Source organism: Mustela lutreola, chromosome 7, assembly GCF_030435805.1.
Source record: "Mustela lutreola isolate mMusLut2 chromosome 7, mMusLut2.pri, whole genome shotgun sequence".
Lineage (NCBI taxonomy): Eukaryota > Metazoa > Chordata > Mammalia > Carnivora > Mustelidae > Mustela > Mustela lutreola.
The window spans coordinates 30,457,612-30,480,520 of NC_081296.1; the positions used below are offsets into that span (position 1 = coordinate 30,457,612).

The following is a 22,909-nucleotide window of genomic DNA, read 5'->3' on the forward strand; positions in this document are numbered from 1 at the left end:
TGTGACATGCATCATAAAAACTAATGCGGGGTGCCTGGGTGGCTCAGTGGGTTAAGCCTCTGCCTTCGGCTCAGGTCATGATCCCAGGGTTCCTGGATTGGGCTCTCTGTTCAGCAGGGAGCCTGCTTCCCCCCCTCTCTCTGCTTGTCTCTCTGCCTACTTGTGATTTCTGTCAAATAAATAAATAAAATCTTAAAAAAAAAAAAAGATAAGGTACAGAATAATTAAAAAGGCAAAGATTAAATTAAAAAAAGTCAGAGTGACTTTAATTGAATATGAAGTTAAATAAAGATGTGAGGAGATAAGAAAGAAGCTTATATAATGTCTACAAAGCTAACAACCACTTACCAAGTGGTTTCTCAAAGTAAGTTTATCTCTTTGCTCCTTCTGGGATGTTGCCTTTGTAAACATTCGTTTAACATAAAAATTTTGGAAGAGTGAACAATGGTATTCTAAATATACTACACCTCTTAGAAATGGATGACATAAGACATTTGTGAGACAGTTATGGTAGGTTTCAAGTTGGGTCTGTTAAAATGGAATTGCACAAAATATTAGATTATTTCAAGACTGAATCTATGATTGTGAAGTCATTATTACCACATCCAACCAATAAACCATTTACTAGAGAACAAAATATAATTTTCAGGGAAAAATTTTAATTATAAATCAGTATTTTTACTATAATGAACACTTTTAACATAATAATAATTCCTAAACATTACTAGACAAGGAAGGAAATTACCTCAACATAATAAATGCCATATATGATGAAAAGCTAAGATTACACCTAATGGTTTAAAACTGAAAGCTTTCCTTCTAAAATCAGAACTCTAGGCAGGGATGCCAGCTCTCACCAATTCTTTTTAAAACACTACTGTAAATCCTAGCCAGAGCAATCAGGCAAGAAAAACAAATAAAGGCATCCACCCTGGAAAGGAAGAAACAAAATATATGTATATGTATAAATATATGTAGAAAATCCTAAAGACCCCACACACACAAAAAAAAACTATTAGAACTAATAAGCCAAATTTAGTAAAACTGTAAGATACAAAGTCAACCGATGCAAAAACCAGCTGTGCTTCTCTAAATAATGAACAAAAGGGAATTTTAAAAATATTTTCATTTACAACAGCATCAAAGAGAATAAAATACTTTACTAATAAATTTAACCCAAGAGGTGGAAGATTTGTATTACAGTCCTCCTTATCCATTGGGGGATACATTCCAAGGCCCCTGATGAATGCCTGAAACCACAAGAGTGCCAAACCCTGTACATACTTACTTATGATAAAATTTAATTTATAAATTAGCCATGACTAACAGTAATAATAATGAAATAGAACAATTACAACAATATAATAAAAGTTACATGAATGTCGTCTCTCTTTCTCTCTCTACAAATATCTTATTATATTCACCCTTCTTCCTGTAATGATGTGAAAATGGTAAAATAACCTACACGACGAAATGAAGTGAGATGAATGACATAAGCATTGTGATATACTGTTAGGCTACTATTCTGATAATATTTTAAGAAGAATCATCTGCTTCCGGACCGCAGCTGACTATGGGTAACTGAAACCACAAATAAGGGGAGACTACTGTACGATAAGAGCTACAAAATACTGCTGAAAGAAACTAAAGACATAAATGTAAAGGATCCTATGTTCATGGACTGTAAAATGTCCATACTATCCAAAGCAATCTACATATTCAATTTAATTCCTTTGAAATCTCAACAGCATTTTTTAATAATAAAAAAATCTAAAATTCCTGGATATGGAATCTCAATGGAACCCAAAGAGCAAAAACAATCTTGAGACAATCTTGAGGTTAAAAAAAAAAAAAGCCAATTTCATACTTCTTGATTTCAAAACATCTTACAAAGCTACAGAAATCAATACAGAATGGTACTGGCATAAAGATAAGACACACAGACCAATGGAACACATCAGAGAAGCAAGAAATAAACCCTTACATAATATATAGTTAAATGAGCTTTATCACAGGTGCCAAGGCTATACAATGGGAAAAGGAGAGTCTCCCACAAATGGATATCCATATGCAAAAGAATAAAGTTGGACCCTTACATCTCATACTACATGGAAAAAAGAAAAAAAAAGTTAACTCAAAATGGATTAAAGACCTAAACATAAAACCTGACATTATAAAACTCCCAAAATAAACGCAGAGAAACAGCTTCATGATATTGGATTTAGCAATACATTCTTCAATATAACACCAAAAGCATACACAATAAAAGTAAAAAATAGACAAATAGGACTACAATGAACTTAACTTCTGTACAGCAAAGGCAATAACCAACAGAGTGAAAAAGGAACATACAGAATATCATCTATTCAATCTCCTGGGTCTGAACATTCTATGCCAGGAAGCAGAAGAACCAGAAGGCTAAAACTCAAAGATAAGGAAAAACAGACGGGATGAGAGAAAGTAAGAAAGAAAGCATAAAAAGACAACAACCAAAAATGGGCGTTTTAATTAACATTTAACAATAAACATTAGCATGCCCAAGGGAATAGGAAGGTGCAGCAAAGCAGAGGTCAAGATTTTTGAAGACAAAATGGTTGGGGAATTAAGATGCTAGAGAGTTCCAAGTTAAGCATATAAACAAAGACTTCAGTGATCTCTGGTTAGAGTATGAGTTCCTTAAAGGCTGTGAAGTGACTAGGAGGTCACCAAACAATAAAGACAGAGGAGATATACACATTGTAGCTTTAAAGGAGCAGGAATTTTCATGCTGAGAGAATAACAATAGTCCAGAAGCATCAGTGGAGAACAAGATAACAGTGTGTGGGAAACAAACAGGTCAAGGCTTGCTGCATCTATAACCTAGCCTCTCTTATCTAATGAAGCAGAAACCATTCTTGCTGAGTCACCACCTTTTTTTTTTTTTAAGATTTTATTTATTTATTTGACAAAGAGAGAGATCACAAGTAGGCAGAGAGTCAGGCAGAGAGAGGGGGGGAAGCAGGCTCCCCGCCGAGCAGAGAACCTGATGTGGGGCTCGATCCCAGGACCCCGAGATCATGACCTGAGCCAAAGGCAGTGGCTCAATCCACTGAGCCACCGAAGCGCCCCGAGTCATCACTTTTCACTCCTTATTTTGTTTAACCTTGCTGAGAAATGTAGACCTTCTGGAAACTTACTGTGTGCTTTCTGGACACCATTTCCTGATTTCCTCCTTTCTCTCTGGTTGTTCTTCAGATTTCCCTTTCTAATCTGGAAATGTTTATACTCTCCAGGGACCAGCCATGAGAGACTTTCTCTTTTAAATTCTCTCTGGGCTGTTTCATCTTCTTCCAAGGTAATACCTGGTGGCTTCCAAATGTCTCCTTCAGCATAGTTCAAACTCTGATTGAGAATCTAGTACTATTCCAGGTCCTCTGACTACCTTCATATGGGTGCTTTCTTCAAGAAACTTACTGTTTAAGGAGGTAAAAGCCAGATGACTTTAATAGCATAGGAAATACAGAGGTATGGCAATTTAAAGAAAGGCAACTTAGCCAAGGATGACTAGCAGCTGATGACACACAAAAAAACAGAATGTTTCTGGTAAGAAGGAAATGAGGGAGTAAGGCACAAGGGCCTGAGAACAGCTTATGATAACTTAGGTTCAACAGTATAAAAGTTCAAAAAGAGGACTCAAAAATATGAAATGGCAGGGAGGAGCCAGATTATGAGAATCTGTAAGAAATAAGGAATTCTGATTTTAGTCAGCAGGAGTAATCAATAAAGACGACTTTCTCCCCATAAAATGCACATGTACTCCATCTTGCAAAAAGTTTAGAAGATTCATATACCATTCATAAACCATTGAATACGAACACCTGCAATACAAGTCACAAAAGGATTTAAGCAAGTAAATGACTAAGTCAAATCTGCTTTTATGATTAACTACATTTTGTAAACTGGGACCAAAGCTGGCAAGAGTGGAAGCATACAATCTAGTTAGGTGATGACTACTGTAAAAGACCAGAGAAAGAAGTAGTAGCAGCAGGAATGGACAGAAGAAAACTACTGCAAGATAATATTTAAAAGATGTAGTTTGTAGGGCCAAAAAGTGTGGAAAGAGCTAAATGCCTAGGTTTCTGTTGTCGGTAACTGGGTAGAAGGTAGTACTACAACTGAAATAACTGAAATAACAAAAACCATGAACATTCATTAGCCTACGGTGAATGGTTTTTGTTATGTTTATCCTTTAATACTTATAATTATCCTAAGAGACTGGAGAAGCCAAAAAAGGACCCAGTAAATCAGAAAGTCCTGCTTTTAAATAAATTAGGGGTAATGGCATCCTTTTTCTTTTCATTGACCTCTTTTAGCTTTGAATCCCACTTATAGCTAGTAAGTTCTATATAATAAAAGTACACCATTTCCATTAATGTTTCCTAAAACCTTTTTAGGGACACATTAAGATATAATAAATAAAATGCATACTTCACATTGATTCTAAAAACCCTTTATTAGAGTATTTCAACAAAAATGGCCAGGTTTTGCTCATTCTACTTTCGGAGAAGACTCAGCCAGATGCAGTCCATCTACTCATCCATCTCTACCAGGAACAAGAAGCTCGATACGATACCCTCTATTTAAAAAAGAACGTATAAGGTTGCCCGGGTAACTCAGTTGGTTAAGCGTCTGGCTCTTTATCTCAGCTCAGGTCATGATCTCAGGGTTGTGAATCCAGCCTGCAGGCTCCACACTGGGTGTGAAGCCTGCTTAAGATTCTCTCCCTCTCCCCATCGCCCATCCTCAAAAAAAAAAAAAAAAAAAAAAAAAAAAAAAAAAAAAAAAAAGATAAAAGAGAATGTATATAAGCTTATATGATGCTTCATTTGGTAGAAAAGTAAACAGACTAGGACTCAGGTGATTTCTATGCCTGACATTTTTCACTACCTCCTAAATCTATCAGAAAACCCAGGACTTTTCAGTAGTGTCAAGGCCTTTCACTACCTGATCAAGGCTTTCTCTTCCAGCTACATTTTTTGGCACCCTTCCCCCATCTCCTAAATCTAAATTCCAGAGATACTGAACTTCTACAGTTCAAAGGATGTGTTCCTGCTGTCTTCATTGGCTCCAGGTCTCAAAAGTTTTCTTCTTGCCTAGAATACTATGATCTCTGTTTATACCAAGTTATTCTCAAAGACTCAGCTTAGATATAGTTTCCAAGATGATTACATATCCCTTCTCTGCTCCCACAGCAACCTGTACCTACTCTCAGCACACCTCATTATAACTGCCTATTATTTAAATGGTAAATTCTCTGAGACACGACCAAATAACTTCTTTACAGTTATATTTTCAGAACCTAGCAAATCATGAAACTTTAATAAAAATCCTTCAATTTCTCTTCTGATATTATCTCGATAACAGTGTCAATTAACCCTACCTTTTTATAGTATTTAAGCATAACGCCTCCCAGTTTCAGAATAAGGAACCCTTGTGCACTGTTGGTTGGAATGCAAACTGTGCAACCACTCATGGAAAACAGTATGGAGTTTCCTCAGAAAATTTAAAATAGGATTACCATATGATACAGTAATTCCACTACTGGGTATTTATCTATGAAAACATTAATTCAAAAATATATTTGCACGCTACATTTACTACAGCATTATTTACAATAGCCAGGATATGGAAGCAATCAACTGTCTATCAACAGATGAATGGATAAAGATGTGGAGTGTGTGTATCTATACATCTAGTATCTACACACACACACACAATGGAGTATCAAACATAAAAAAGAATGAAATCTTGCCATTTGCAACAACATGGATGGATCTAAAGGGTATAATGCTAAGTGCCATAAGTCAGTCAGAGAGAAACAAACATTGTACGATTTCACTCATATGCACAATTTAAGAAAACGAAACAAAGAAAGACAAACCAAGAAACAGACTCTTAACTACAGAGATCCAAACTGATGGTTACCAGAAGAGATGGTAACCAAGAAGCGGGGGAGAGAAGAAAACAGGTAAAGGGGATTATAAGCATATATTTACTGTGATGAGCACTAAATAATGCAAAGAACTACTGAATCACTATACTGCATCTGAAACTGGCCTAATACTGTATGTTAGTTATACTGGAATTTAAAACAAAGTGGAACAAAAGTAAGTATTTTTTTAAAAAACCTCCCAGTTTCATAAGTATATCAGAAGTATAAAAAAAATATACAAAGAACATGACATTAGAGTCTATGAAAGGATCATGAAAAAAGATCTCTATTCGATTCAAGAAATTTGTATCTTTTACTTCAGAATGTACTTCAAGATGTTATTTAATCCATAAACACTATTATACACACTAAGTATACCTCAAGTGGAAGTCATACAGAAATATTTTCCTCCCACTTCATACAGAAAATAAAAGCATCCAAGCTATATCTCAATTTCTGACTTCTCAGTTATACACAGAACAGCTAGGAAGCTGCTACTCTAATCTAGTAACAGGTAAAAAGCTGAACAGACTAAAAAATGAATAACTCTTCTTCTATTGAGAGAGACAAGAATACAGAACAGACTGCTGCTCCAAAGACTAGAGAGAAAGGCAAATACAGGGAGTCATGGCTTACTGAAGCAGAGAGCAGGAAATTGCCAGAGGAACCTGTGATGGGACAGGAAAACCTAAACTTCATGCACAAATTTCTGTAGGTTCAGCACAGAAAAGTCTTAATTGTTAAAAACTCTAGGGGGCCTAGTCCCAGCAAATCCCCCCAAATTTTGTGCTATTTACATCAAGAAGTTCGACCACATTCTCAGAGCAAATGTTGGAGAAAAATCCCCTCATGCTTCTAGCAGGGGAGTGAAAAAGGAACCATTAAGAGATAGATACACCAGAGCGCTTAAGGCTTGGCCTCAGAAGAAACTAGTTAACCCAAGCCTAATCTATCAGGTATTCTCAGACCCTAGCTGACCTATGTAAGAGAAACATCCAATTCTAGCCCACTCTAGTCATCCTGTCCCACTTAAGAGAGGAGGAAAAAAAAAAATGAGAAATATTTGTGAAGTTCACAATCCTGAGACACAGGCAGGCTCAGCAGAAGACTGAGACTGAAACAGGGCTATAGAATGCTTCCTTTCCCCTATATCTTACCACCATATTACTAAAGGCTTACTTATAGCAATTCTTTTTACCTGGGAAGTCATACCAGCTATCAAGAAAAACTATGAGGTGTAATTTTGCCTTCAGGCAAAAAAAAAAAAAACAAAAACAAAACACTGTCTGTAAAGATAGCAAGCATGAGAACTAAATATAGCAGAGATGTTGGAATTATCACACCAAAAACTTAAAACACCTGTGATTGATATGAAAGGGATCTAATAGATAAAGTAAACAGCATGAAAAAACAGCTGAACAATGTAAGCAAAGAAAAACCAAAGACCCAAACAAAAAAAGCCGGAGTTCTGTAACAACTGTAACAGAACACTGTAACAGAAATCTTTGATGAGCTTAATAACAAACTAGAAACTAAAGAAAGAAACTCTGAACTTGAAGATATATCAAAAGAAACTTCCACAACTGAAAATCAGGTGCTACTACACAAGTTCTATGGGTTGTTTACATATTTATTACTTATTTACACATAACCTGAGGTCAGAAAATTCTTCCTACATTTCTATAAGGGAATTAAAAAGGCAGAAATAAACATTTTGCATTAATTTAGTAATTTCACTTTCATATATTAAGTATTTATCCTATTGTAGACCAGGCATTCTCATTAGACTTCTACCCTAGAATTAAATGAACCAGACAACAAAGAAATCAATATGCAACAAGTCAAGTGACATTAAATCCCATGATGATAAATCTAACAGGGTAAGGCTAATAGAGAACACAGAACATGACCATTCTTCGATAAAGTTGGTCAACAAAGGCCTCTCTGATACAGCATCATTTAAGCAGAGCGCTCTGAGGCAACGAAAAGGAAGCCATGTGGATATCAGAGAAGGGTCACAAACAAACGGCACAAGTCTTAAGAACATGAAAGCATAAGGACAAGACATAAAGCCAGTACAAAGATGAGCAAAAGAAATGGAAAGGCCACACAAAAGCAAGGAAGCTCATACAAGGCCTTGCAGATCCTCAGATTTTACTCTAAGATGGGAAGCCCTTGCAAGGTTTTGAGCATATATAACATGGTCTAACTTTAGTTTTAAAAAGTTCATTGTGGGGACACCTGGGTGGCTCAGTTGGTTAAGAGGCTGCCTTCGGCTCAGGTCATGATCCCAGCGTCCTGGGATTGAGTCCCACATCAGGCTTCTTGCCAGCAGGGAGCCTGCTTCTCCCTCTGCCTCTGCCTGCCACTCTGTCTGCCTGTGCTCACTCTTTCTCTCTCTCTCTGACAAATAAATAAATAAAATATTAAAAAAAAAAAAAAAGTTCATTGTGAGGAGGACTACGTGGTACAGTCACTTACGCAACCAACTCTTGGTTTCTGCTCAGGTCATGATCACAGGGTTGTGGGATAAAGCCCTGTGTGAGGCTCCCATGCTCAGCATGGAGTCTGCTTCAGATTCTCTCTCCCTCTGCCTCTCCCACTCATGTCCTCTCTCTTTCTCTAGAATAAATAAATACATCTTTTAAAAAAATCACTCTGGCAGCTACATAGAAAATACAGTGAAAGGAGCAAGGATAGAAGGAGCAAGGATAGAAGCAGCAAGACTACTGCGAAACAACTGCATTCTTTTGACAAGAGCTGATGGCTTTAATAAGAGTGACAGAGTTGGAAATAGTATAAAAAGACAAGGGGTTGAATTATGGTATTTTCAAGGTGGAATCAACATGATCTGCTGATAATTTGAGTGAGACGAATAGAAATCAAGACGCTTCTAAGTTTTGGATAAACTGGAAGAAAAAAAAGAGTTGCTACCAACTAGGATGGCAAAATAACAAGACAAGTAGATTTGAGAGGATAAAAATGAAGACTATTTTGGACTTGATAAGTCTGAAAATCAGACATTCAATTATCGGATATATGAGTCTACAATTTAGAGGGTAAGTCGGAGTTGGATGTAAAAATATGAGAGCTGATAATGCTCTTACCTAGAGTCTGGGTCTTAGGTCATACCAACATTTATAGAAAACTAAGTATTTATTTAAACAGCCTTGACATATACTGAACCCTAAGTCAATTGATACTTCTACCCTTGTTCAATTTACTGTCTTCGTTATACACCGGAAAACAACCTAAGCATTAAATACAGGCATGGAGAGTAAATACCAAAGGATAAGAAATCTGAAGTTATTAGAAACTCCTTTGAAATCATTAAAAAAAATTAAAGAATCTAAATTAATATGTGCAAAAAGATGTCACTAATATAGAAGTTTAAACCAACTACAGAGAGAATATACACACAATAAAAAGATCTGGATTGGGGTGCCTGGGTGGCTCAGTGGGTTAAAGCCTCTGCTCTTGGCTCAGGTCATGATCCCAGAGTCCTGGGATCGGGCCCCACATTGGGCTCTCTGCCCAGCAGGGAGTCAGCTTCCCTTCTTCTCTCTCTGCCTGCCTCTCTGTCTTCTTGTGATCTCTGTCAAATACATAAAATCTTAAAAAAAAAAAAAGATCTGGATTATTGTGTTAGTTCTATTTCTAGGTTAGACTATAGAATGGCACGCAAATGTTGAAAATTTTTACTGTTTTTCTGCACCCTAGAGAATAGACAACACTAAGGATTTCTAAAAACAAATACATATAGTCTTTAATTTTATATAATTACCCTTTAAAATTCACCCAAGATGCTCCCTAGTTAAAACATGCCAAATGCAAACGTGTCTCCAAGTGCCCAAAATATCATACTTAATAAATATAAGATGTTGCCATTAATCAAAGATCATAACTAATTTATAGGTAAAACAAAGAATCCTTCATTATCTATTCTATAAATCAAGACTCACAAAATTATGGTAGAATAAACACTGACCTATTCACCTAGAAACTACTGCCTGGTATGGTTTCCACAGGTATAGGAATTTGAGAAATGGGGGCAGACATGAAGACTTAGAGCTATAATACAGAGATTATGTCTGGAACGTTACACACCATTATCAAGACCCTGTGGTAAGTCTAATTTCCTGCTATTCTACCTTAACATGGTCAAGTTTTTTGCTGAACTCAACCAGAACTTAATACCAGAGCTTCATCTGGAATCTTGTGACAATATCCTATCATGCCTCAGATTCTTGTCATCCTTGATTTTTACTACAAGTACCAAGCTTCACTACACTTTCCTATTCTTTACTACTGATTTGTCCCACCAATTTAACTCTACTAAGATCCTTAGAAAAACACTTATAATACAGGTTGTCCCTAATCTTCAACTGTTTTATATAATCCCCAACCTCTTAGCTTTCACTAAAGTCTGGATTACTCCAAAAGACACTGCTTATCTTGTTTCCCTTTTCTGTGAACTTTTTCATAGACAACTAAAACTAAGTCCACCATTCCTCTTCCTAATTCCTTGCATTTGAAACAATGTCCATCTAAACAAAATAAAAAATAACACAAACACAACTTACATTTCGAAAGTCATGTTATCTACCTAATACCTTTACCCTCTCTCCTGCTAAATTATACCTATTACACTAAAGGCTCCATTTTGCCCCCAGTTACATCACGGTCATGCTGCAATGTCTATGTTCATGATCTATCCCAACACTTGAGCTCCCCTCACGCCCAAAATACTTGACTTTCTTCAAAAAGTTTCACCTCCTCTCTATGTCAGCCAATCACTACCAAAGGAATATTGAACACCCAACCCTTGATCATCATCATCTACGTCGTTCTAAAAAATTCATTTGCACTGAACTATTTATTTGACTTATCTGGCTTTTTATAACTTAACCAATTATGGCCATCACCAATGACATAAATTCAACTACTTCAGTGTTAACAACCTACGCACATGCCATTAGTTGTTCTATCCTATCTGTTCTGCAAGACCCAACCTTGAAATACCATGCCTCTTTTCTGGCTATTAAAGAAAAGTCTTGAAATTCTGAGTATAAGTCTCCTAACTTCAAATGGCCACTCAGTAGCATATGAGAGTCAATATTACGTGGTCTTCTACTTCACTCATTTCCCCCAGACTCTTCCAAGTTTTCACAGGTTCCTCAAGTTCCCTAATCAAACTCTGTGTTCCACAAATACTATTAAAACATATTTCTTAAGAAGTTACATGGCCACAAAGTTACAATTGAAAAATAACTTCATTAGGATGGCAACTATCAAAAACAGATAATTAAAAGTACTGACAAGAATGTGGAAAAATAACCCTTGGTTGGAACATAAAATGGTGCAGTCACTATAGAAAACAGTATAGAAGTTCCTCAAAAAATTAAAAAAAGAATTACCACATGATCCAGCAATCCCACTTGTGGGTATATACCCAAAGAAATCAAAGCAGGGTCTCAAAGGGTACACCCATGTTCATGGGAGCATTATTCATGATTGCAAAAACATGAAAGTAACCCAAGTGTCCATCAATGGGTGAAAGGATAAACACAATGCCATACACACACACACACACACACACACACACACACACAGAGTATTATTTAGCAATAAAAAGGAAGAAAATTCTGACATGCAACAATGTGGGTGAACTTGAGGAAATTAGGCTAAGTGAAATAAGCCATCACAAAAAGACAGATAAAAATGATTCCAGGTACATGAGATAGAACGGTCAAAATCATAGGCCTAGGAAGTAGAATGATGGTTACCAGAGGACGGGGAGAAGGGCGTATTGGGAGTTATTGTTTCAAGGATATAGTGTCAGTATTACACAATGAAGAGTTGTTAGAGATGATGGTGGCAGTGGTTGCACAACAGTATGAACGTAAGAGAATTACACAGTTAAAAATAAAAAAAGTAAAGTTAAAAATAAACTTTGTTACATGTATTTTACTGAAAAAAAAAGTTTGGGGGAAAAAAAGGTTACACAGACACACAAATTTGAGAAATACTTCTTATAATCGCTTCCTGGAGATTCACAATGTGTAACAGCTCTTTAAAGTATATTTCCATTATTTTCAGTAAAGAAACCTGTTTAACTAGTTTCTAAACTTACTCAACAATTGAACCTCCTTTACAAGAAGTATCTAGTATCATCTCAGAGGAGACAAACAGTGGTGTAGCAGACCTAAACAAATTTACTGAGAAAATACTTCAGGTAAAAATGACCCTGTCTTCCCATTCTCACCTACAAACACAGTTAACATCACATATCCAACTTTACCTCCTTCTAGTTTAACAAGATGGGGTCTTTGCCCTTATTCAAGAGCAATCCCTATACCTATATTCTTCATTCTAACCCTTTCTACCTCAAACACTTTACTTCAATAATTATCACCTTCCCATTACTTTAAACTTCTTAAATTCTTATAACCAACTCTGAAGTCTTATCTATTTCACTTTCTAAATATTTGTCTTACAGCCAGAGAGAATGTTATCTTTAATTTCTATTAGGTCGGGCACCTGGGTGGCTCAGTGGGTTAAGCTGCTGCCTTCAGCTCAGGTCATGATCTCAGGGTCCTGGGATCGAGTCCTGCGTCAGGCTCTCTGCTAAGCAGGGAGTCTGCTTCTCTCTCTCTCTCTCTCTCTCTACCGGCCTCTCTGTCTACTTGTGATCTCTCTGTCAAATAAATAAATAAATAAATCTTTAAAAAAAATTTTCTATTAGGTCAAGTGTCTTTTTAAGGCTTTCACTGACTGAACTGCTAAAGCCCTGGTTACCCTACCACCACACACTTCTCTTCAATACTGTTTCTCTGCTGCCAAAACTATTAAAATTTTATGTCTAACAAGGTTTACTACCCTTTCCTTAGCAAATTCTTTATTGACTCCCAAATACCTATGAAATAGGCCTAGGTCTTCTACATAGCAGGCAAAGCTCTAGCCCTTCCATCAAGTCTTACCTTCCTCATTTTTGGGCCTTTCAGTTTATGATGCAAAAATCTTCAACTGCATACTGTTCCCTATGCTCATTATGCTGCTATATAACTTCACCCACACTTCTGCTTAGAATAACCCTGCCAATGGTTTCTGCTACCTAATTCCCAGTTACACTTCAAGATTTAATTTGGCCTACCCTGGTACCTACTCCACTACCACATGAATTAGGTTCCTACTGTGTACCTAGGTAACTAGTACTCCTTTATGTTCCTGTTGCATAATGGTATCCTTCTACCACAAGGACTAAAGATCTGCTTCTTTCAAACTGAGTAGACTATAAAATTCTGCGGGTTAGGAACTAATTATTACACATCTTTGTATCCACAACATATCACCAGCTGAATAAGGAGTGTTTAATAAATGATCGTTAACCTGAACTCCTTCCCCTATTTCCCCACAACTGCTAGGTAACCAGAAACACATTACAATCCAGGAGTCTACAACTATCTATCTAAAAGTCGAAATCTGGTGACACAGTACCAAAGTTGAGAGGTATTTATCTGGTAGGAAAAATAGTAACCTGAACTCCTTCCCCTCTCTATTTCCCTACAACTGCTAGGTAACCAAAAACACATTATAATCCAGGAGTCTACATCTATCTAAATGCAGAAATTTAGTGACATGGTACCAAAGTTTAGAGGTATTTATTTGGTAGGAAAAATAGGTACACTCTTCTCTCCCAATTTATTTTTTAATGTATTACTCTTTTATAACTAGAAATTATTTTCAAATAATTTAATACCTTTAAAGCAATCTAGGGTAACTCAGAAGACACCACAGCCACAATCAAGTTACACTTACATTCGGCTAGCTTCGATGTCGTCAGACTGAGGTTCTCCTGGTGATCTGTAAAATGCAATTGAGGAAAATTAAGCAAAATATTCCGTATTCCAAAAAGGGGCAGACATGTTTTATTAGTAGACAATTTTGAAAACAAGATTTAATCATTAACAGTTTCAAAAGTAACTAAAGATTTCAACAGAAGAAAAAAGTGATCAAATTAGATTGCCATTCAACACGTTTATTATAAAAGCTGGACTAATAAAAAAGTCAGTGCATTTTTTTAAGGAAAGGAAACTGTAAACACTACATTTAGATACCAACATACAAAGGAGTAAAATGTATAATGAATCATAATTATTCACAAAGTCAAATATTTATAATAAAAACATACAACTATGAAACTTTCTGCAGCCAACTATTAGTTATCCAAAATATTAAAAGTATTCACTGGTATTCATAGTCCCAAACGATACATAGGTCGGGGTCAGCAAACGATTTCCTGGGACAACACACTAAGGCCTGGGTCAGGCATCTATTTTTGTAGTATTATTAGAACAGAGTCACAACTCATTCATTTACATATATTATCTATGGCTGCTTTGATACTACAAGAGCAGAGTTGAGAAACTCCAACAGAGCTATATGTCCCACAAAGTCTAAAGTATTTATTTATTATCTGGCCCATTGAGAAAAAGTTTGCTAACTTCTGCTCTAAATAATTTAATCTAATAGGCCTAGTGAATTCTGAGACACTTTAAGTCAGATTTACCATTCTAATCATGATTATTTTAGTTCAACAATAAAATTAACCTTCCCTGAAAATATACTGGCAAGATGCACTACCTATCAAAAGTATACCAAGCTGGGGTATTAAAATTTTACTATGGATAACTGTAAACTGATTTCAATTATAAAAAGTTGCCAGTTGTCTTCTATTCTTTTTCAATATACTGTTACTAACTTGCATAGAAATATTCAAAATTCTAAGACATTAAAAAGTCTTATTTTCATTTGGGGGTATGAATGAATTTTGCCTATTCCTACCATGCAGTTAAAAAAATAAATTCCTCTTACCCTATTCAGTTTTATAAACAGCATCAGTCAATATATACTAAGTTAAATCAACATAGTATTGATTGCTAACTCAAATTCTCAGAAAATTTTTTTAGAGATCAAAAACTAAATTTTCCAAATGACATTACAACCTATCTGTAAATTTATCACTGACTTGAGATTTCAAATTGTGAATAACTTTAATAAAAGAATCTTAGAATCAGAGCCACCAGCAAAAAAAAAAAAAAAAAAAAAAAAAAAAAAAGGGAAGAAAAGAAAAAGGAAAGGAAACAAACTGTTTTCCACATTTCTTAGCTTTTAAAAATCTTACTTATTAGACTTTCAAAATTACCCTTCACTGCAGTTCACTCAGAGTCCAAGGACAAGAATGCAAAAAAAAAAAAAAAAAAAAAGGAAAAAGAAAGAAAAAGAAAAGAAAGGAAAAAAAAAAGGCAAGACTCCAGCAGCTCAAATATTTTGGTATTTTAGATCCTCTTTGAATTATCTTTACATTTTCAATTTTGCACAATTATATTAGAACTAAAAATTGGGGCATGCTGGAGGTGGCAGTGACTTGGCACTGACACAAATGCAAAAATTTCACTCCACCCTCTCCCCCAGGGAGCAAGCAAATCACCTTTGTGACACACCTGGTCTCCACCAGCCTTGTGGGTAAGTACCCCAAGATTGCTTCCAAACTTGTTTGTATGTCTCAGACAGAAGAGCTAAAAACTGATGATAACCCCATGTACCAGCTGACTCATTTTTGAAAGTGCGACCCTCCAGCATCAGATGTCATACTGTAAGGAGGCAGAGCAGGCTTGCAAAACAAAAAATAAACCTGCTGGCACTAAGGGAAGAGAGGCAGATTAGAAGCTTTCAAACACGCAGGCGGCAAAACTTTAAAAATTAAGAGGGAAAGAGAAAGAGAGAGGGAAAAAAATGAGGACACAATGACAGGAAAATTAAAATACTACTGCAAAAAGGTAAGACACAAGCAGAAGGAAAACAAATCGGAGTCTTAGAAGCACAATATGTAACTGCTACAAAGTTTTGAGAAATGGGACAGAAGTTAAATACATCATCAAATGGTAACTACACTGTTTTCCGATTTCTGTTCCCTAAACGAGAAAATATGTAAACATTAGATCAAACTGTCACCAAATTATAAAATAGTGGATTATCACTTAATATTAACATATACTCAAGAGAGCTACAAAAACCATTTATTTGTCAAACCAAGTGATTTAAACCAATTCAGTCTAACAGGAGAACAGAAGAGTAAGAATGGGATAAAAGAGTACTACCCTAAAACAGGTCTATCCTGGGTCTCATAAACATGGTTATTAGCCCAAGTTGTTTTCTACTCAAAACGCAAACTGTTTTTAATTAAAAGAAAAGTGAATATACAAAGAATTAACAGAAACACATTTCTTGCAGTAATAACAGTACATGTCTGAATAAATTTCTAGTCATTCTGCTTATATTTCTATAATACTATAAATAACTTACCAAAATATATCCTAAAGTTAGCATTCATTTCCAAAACTATGAAATCACCTAACATCTAGCATTTGTTTCCAAGCTTTACCCTGGCCACTAAAAAGTCTCATTACTGTCCAGTTTTGGGAAGTAAGGATCTAGTACATGCTCTAACTTTACCAAATTCAGAACATAATCGGGGGGGGGGGGGGGGGGGAACCAGAAAGTTACTGACTTAGGTTAGCCTAAAGTTTGTCAGACTAAGAAACGAGAAAAGAAATTTCAGAACAAATAATAAGTAACATTAGAAAATAAAAAATAAATCTTGGAAGTCTTGATTTAGATCACAGAAAAGTGATCACAAAATGCCTCCAAATCTAAATACTGCATGATGAGCCTGAACAGTCATATGGAGGCTCATTTCCAATAACTGGTGCAGCCTGTCTAGCCTATAAGCCACTCCTTAACCTCCACTGTTAACTCTTTAGGAAAGTAATTTATACCAGTTTTACTAAAGTTTCAAAATTCCTAGAGAAGCATTTTAGTTAAAACTCACACCACCTAAAATGCGCATTGAGAATTTTTTCATAGTGTTTATAATGTTCATAGTAACATGCTTACTAAAAAACTTGAAATCTTTAAGAAATACTTTCCTGTTTACTTATGCACATAGATTGGGGGCCGGGGAGAGGGGGGAGCATAAATTATTTTAGGAAAGATATTTAATGGAGAAGCACATTAAAACTTAGGTATTCACATCATTCCTGCCAACTATACATTCTCTTCATTTTTTATAGCATGTATTTTACTTTACAGTAACAGCCTTTTAAAGGCTGTAAAATAACATTCAAAATTACCTTTTACAAGCTGTGGCCATTCGGTGACATCAGGGTGATCACAGCTTTGAGTCACTGATTAAAAACAGGTTGTCACACCAGTCTAGCTGCTAACTTGATCTGAGCGTAGGTTTAATAACTCTAATAAATTAAACAAATCTTTAGTTAGAACACTTTAATATATAAATCCAATCCACTGTTCAAAAAATAATCTCCAAAGCTTCAAATTAAGTGTCAATGCAACATTCATCAGAAGAGTAATTATTATAGAAATGTTTTTAAGGACTATTTTCCAGCATTATTTTTTTCCCCTTAAAGGATTTCTTCTCTTGAGAAAATGTGGTGATAATCTCTTGTACTTTTATGGAGTGTTAACAGTTTACAAAGCACTTTGGTCAACAGTATCTTGCTTGAGTCTCCTGACAACTTTGGCTCTACCTAACTAGGGCAGATACTACAGTAAGAATTTAAGAAAACAAACAAAAAACAAATTAAGCAGACTTAGAGTGATTAATTGACTTGCCCAAGACTTTAGAATTAGTGCTGAAGTTAAGATTAAAACTCAGATCTACTGACTTCCTATCAACGGTTAGAATTTCTTGGTCTTACAATACAAGAGTTTCCATATGTTATATACATGTAATTGAGCAAAGAATCATAATGTGGATTGAGATCCCACTATTACGGCAATTGTTTAAATGAGACAGGGTTTTCCAGGTAGCCAAATGCTTAACAGATAATTACACACACACAGAGAGAGAGAGGGAGAGAGTCTAGTCCTACTTATTCTATATTTAAGTAAGGTAATCTAACATTAGCTCAAACCTCTTCGGTATTTCATGAAAATCTGTTCTATTCTTTCTCAGCCACAAATCCATTAGTACTTAATTTCATGAAAGAGATTGGCAAAATATAAAAATATGTCCTCCTCCCTCAGTCTAGGATCTTTTGATTCCCTTACCTGGCCTTAGCTGAACTTTGAGTGTCATGGTTCATCAGGCATCCTAATGTTATATATAGTTCTGGCAAAGATACACATCTGAAATATTCCAGTATGGAGAACTCGTTTTGTGCAGCTAGTTTTCCCCCTTAATTATTTCCCTACCAACTGTATATCCAGGCCAAATCTGAAAAGTGAACTAAGGAAAATGAGAAAATTAAGAGGGAGAAACAAATACCCTTGACAGTTAACACCTTCAAAGTGACAAGAGACAACTATAGAAGGTAGTTACCAGCATGGACCCAACTCAATATAAAATAGTAAGGTACCTGAGAATACCAAGAGAAGAGCTGAAATATCAGTGCTCAGGCCCAGACCTCTGCAGCAGCCTATACACTGGGGCTTCGAATTCAAATAAGGGTGAAGGCTGGCCTTAGTATATATAATTAACTTTAGGTGACTTCAATAAATGGGACTCCTAATCCTTGGAAGAAATAATACAATTTCCCTATCATAGCTACATGTCTCCCAATAAGAGCCTAGGACATTACTGAGGCGACATGAGGAAGAGGAAATGGCATTCCTGAAATGAACAACATTACCTCTTGGGTTCTCTCTCGTACGACTAAATGTGTATGTAGATTTAGAGGACTCAAAGAAGTCTAACTTTCTTATCAGTCATATAAAAATAATAAAGTTAAAATATCTCTTAACTAATCAACTGAAGTAAATTAATTCATTGAAAAGCGACATGTTTTTTTGAAAATTACTGAGTCAAGTTACCTCTACAAGTCTCCTTTTTTATGAGGTCTGGTGTTCAACAGAGCACAAACAAGCTTCAGAGCCAATCTGGATTCAAGTTCCTATTTGGTCACTTACTAGATGGCAACTCTTGGGCAAGTTTCTTAACCATTCTGAGCCTCATTTCATTTACAGGGAGAACTAAGACTGTAATAGTGTCTTTTTCAGAGGGCTGTCCTGAGGATGAACAAACGAACATATAAACCACTCACAACAGTGCCTGGCACATAGAGCTCAACAAATGGAAACTATTATTAATTCACATAGCCAAACCTGCCCCATCCAATCTCCTCATGTGTAAGATTTCACTTCTCACAACACACTAACCTTTTCTGATTTCTTTCAGAATCCCACTTATATCCCTTATGGTCTACCTGGTAGCACAGTGATTTAGTACCTAGCATAATGCTTTAAAAATGGCAAGTGCCCAAATATGCTGAAAATGTTTGCCATTATTCTAACTATGACATTAAGATATACATGCAATTTTGAATTCCAAAAAATAAAAACAGAAACATACCATATTTCGCCAAACTTCTGAAGAGCTGGTGAATTCTAATATCAGGTTCTTACAGATTTTTAACCTAAAATATAAAACACCTCACTCAATTCTTTTCACATAAACAACTGAGTAAACTCAAAAGAAAAATTTCCCAAAAATTCATTAAAAGGAAATTCATTTTGTTAGTATTTACGAATATCCAAAAACACAGGAACAGACAAGTGTCCCTAATGTTGTTGCTGGGATACAAGCAAGGGTGGTTAGACGGGCCCTGTTGCCTCAGTGCTCTCAGCTGACAGAGCCATGTTTCCCATATTCATCCACAGAGCTTAGAGCTTGCCATTTCTTTACTCTTCCCTCCTTCCAAAAGGGCTAAAAATGTATGAAAACTGTTTGACTGTATGCCTCTAATTCTTTCAGATACCTAAAACAATTTAGCTTTTAATTAAATTCTCTATGCTGAGCATCTGCTATGTTAGGTGCATTTTACAGGCACCTGTCCACTACCTCCTGGATTAGCAGTCTTGGGGCAGGTCCTTAAGTTTCTGAGTCTCAGGTGTCAGGTCCTTGTGAGTTTTAGACAAAATGTTTTCAAAGTATGTAAGACAATGCTTCCCCACACATAACAGGAGCTCAATACATGATAGCAATGACTATTTCTTAAATCAAAACTTAATGCACCAAAAACCAAATTCTGAGCTTGAAGCATGCACCCAAATAATTACTGTAAATTCTTAACTCATTTGTTTATGATCACAGCATTTCTCAGTGGACAAGAACTGCAATATTTTAATGCATTTCCTTTTACCATATATGAAAAAACCAACTCTCAAAGATTAAGAAACCCACCCAGTGCCCTACAGGTTGATGGCAGAAAATGCTCAGTATATATATATATATACTTACTTTAACTTGGTTAATTAGGGGGGGAAAAGTGTGTGTGTACACACACACACACACACACACACACACTTTTTCCCCCCTAATTAACCAAGTTTTAAGATCTTAGAGGACCAAGTTTCAATCTATCCAATAATAGAATCAGCTGGGAAAATCTGTAAAAAAGTGGATACTTGATCTCTACTTTCAAAGACTGTGATTCAATGCATAAACTGGGGGTACACGAATCTGCATTTTTAACATACACTGCAGGCAATACACAGATCTCAATTTGAGAAACCCTGCCTTAGAAGAATAGGAACACATAATCATAGGGAAATATACCAAATTTAGAATGATACCGGATAAGTAAGACAAGCTGTAAGAACCAGAAATCTTGGGTAGTCTCTCTGAAAATTTACCATGAGCACCCTAATACCAGACCTAGTGCCATTATTTTATTTGTATCTGAGTCCCTCTCCAATAGAGGGCTCAGTCTAACAATAATCAAAGAATAAGAAATAAAATCTAATAAGAAATGCCTTTATTGGTCTACATTCATCTGCCCTCTAACATTTTCATTATTCTTAAAATGATCCATTTTCCAACTCTCACTCGCCATATATATATATATATATACACACACACACACACACACACACACTTCTCTGTATTATTATTACTACATCTGGTAAGTGCTTCATCTCCTCTCCAATAGCTTATTTCCTTCACCTCCTTCTAAACCTAGGTCAAAACTTAATTTCACAGTCTATCTTCTCTATCACTTTTTTGTTGTGTTCCCTCAGTAGTTCCCTTCTCCTTTGCGCTGTGGTTATGTCTTAAATTTATAGGTAAAGCTAACCTGTTGAAACTCTTAAGTTTTCCACATTTATAAATTTCACAAATGACCAAAGGCTATTCTCATCTATTCTGGAGTTAGGCTAAATGTTTAATACTGCTTTCATATAGTATTCCCCACATAAACCCCTCAACTCCATTAACCCTTCTGAGTACCAGGTCCTTATTTTCTTTCCCTTAACTGCTAAAAGACCTGAAAAGGATTAGCTCAACCTCTGATATACAAAACCTTCCATCTACTGACATTTTTCTTATAGAAGTTAATCACTCCTCAGAGTATTCTAAACCCTGTGGCCCCTAATCCTACTTTATTTCTGTAGCTTTTCACATCACTAATAGTTCCTCACCTCCTCTCACTTCCGTAATACACTCTTTTACCTGTGACAGCAACTAGGTCTGTTGGTTCATCTTCCTAGCTCTAAGTCTTGGTCACTCAAGTTTCTTGCACTAAGTCCCTTTTCATCTGTGCAATTCCATCCACTTCTGTAGCACCTCTACACTTAGGATCCCTAACTCTGTATCTTTAAGCCTTTATCTCTTAAGTTATAAGCCTACTACTCTCAATTACCACATACACCTGATGCATCATTACCATCTAAAATCAAACTCAGTTATCTTCCAAAAGTCATACCACCTTAAATGTGCCTCATCTTGCTGTTCTTCTGGTTAGAGGCTGAAAAAAATTGGTTGCCACCATTCTTTATTTTCTCCCTCTCATTTTTGTTTAGCCTAACCACTATGCAGGTTGCTACCTGTTAACCTTCAAATTCTTATTCACTCATTCAAAAAATGTCTAGTAGCTGAAACGAATACAATTTCCTACATCAATTATATCACAATTAAAAAAATTATAATAGATTGAGTGCCAGTGAAGTGGATAAAAACACAGTTAAGACATCAAACATAGTCTCTTGTCCTCATATAATAAGCAAAATGGGCACAAATAAAAGCCACAGTAAATTACGCAATTGCAATGCATAATTTAGTGTTGTGAGGGAGAAACGGTAAGAATATGGTAAGTGTATATAGAGTTCTGACTTAATCCAGGAAAACAGGAAAGGCATTCTTCATGAAGTGACATATAAACTAAGCTCTGAGGCATGATCAAGATTTATCACACATATTAAGAAAAACCTGTGAGGTAATAATGGCTCTATCAGTCCATTTGCCCAAATTGGAAAATTTTGAGTCATGTTCTAAACAGAAGGCCCCTCTTTCTCAGTAAAACAAATTGCTCTCCCAGTGCTACCAATTCTATCTCAGAAATCCCCCATATTCCAACACTACCCCCAATTCTTCCTTTGTTGCCTTTTGGTTGCTCTCAGAATAAAACCTGATTTCCCAAACATTTCAGATCAAACTATACACAATTTGGCCAAAACTTGCCAGTCCAGACTCTGCATCATTCATTTTTATACTTTTAATGCTTGAGATGCTCACAGAGAGGAGAGTTTTCTCTTAGGTGACTTGCTTTATTTATATTTAGGTCATTTAACTAGTAAATAAAGGTTATGATTCAAACACAAGTTGTATGATTCTAAAGACCATGCTCATTCCATTGTACCATGCTTTTAATTTATAATCAAATTCTGTAAATTTTACCTTTGAAATATCTCCTGCTTCTTTTTATTTTCCTCCATGCATACCAAAAAAGTACAGACCCTCATTACTTCATCTGGTTTCCCATTTGCTTTTATCCCTTACTTCGTCTACTAGAATTATCTTCCTGACTTTGTTCATATCACTGTCAAGCTCAAAATAGTCTATGCTTCCTCAATGCCTACAGG

The 22,909-nt window shown here is 35.8% G+C and overlaps 1 protein-coding gene across 6 annotated transcripts in view; it reads right to left on the reverse strand.

Annotated features, from left to right (window-relative positions):
• UBE3A (ubiquitin protein ligase E3A) overlaps positions 1-22,909 on the reverse strand; it is a 92,690-nt gene that overhangs the window by 48,802 nt on the left and 20,979 nt on the right. For 3 of the 6 annotated variants that reach the window (XM_059180226.1, XM_059180228.1, XM_059180229.1), the window contains 2 exons: positions 19,404-19,467; positions 13,790-13,834 (listed from right to left, as the gene is read on the reverse strand). In XM_059180226.1, the coding sequence (XP_059036209.1) occupies positions 13,790-13,791 (2 nt within the window). In that variant the 5' untranslated portion in view covers positions 13,792-13,834; positions 19,404-19,467. Of the gene's footprint in view, positions 1-13,789; positions 13,835-15,474; positions 15,568-17,163; positions 17,284-19,403; positions 19,468-22,909 lie in introns of those variants that run through there. The other 3 variants (XM_059180225.1, XM_059180231.1, XM_059180227.1) reach the window with 3 other exon arrangements.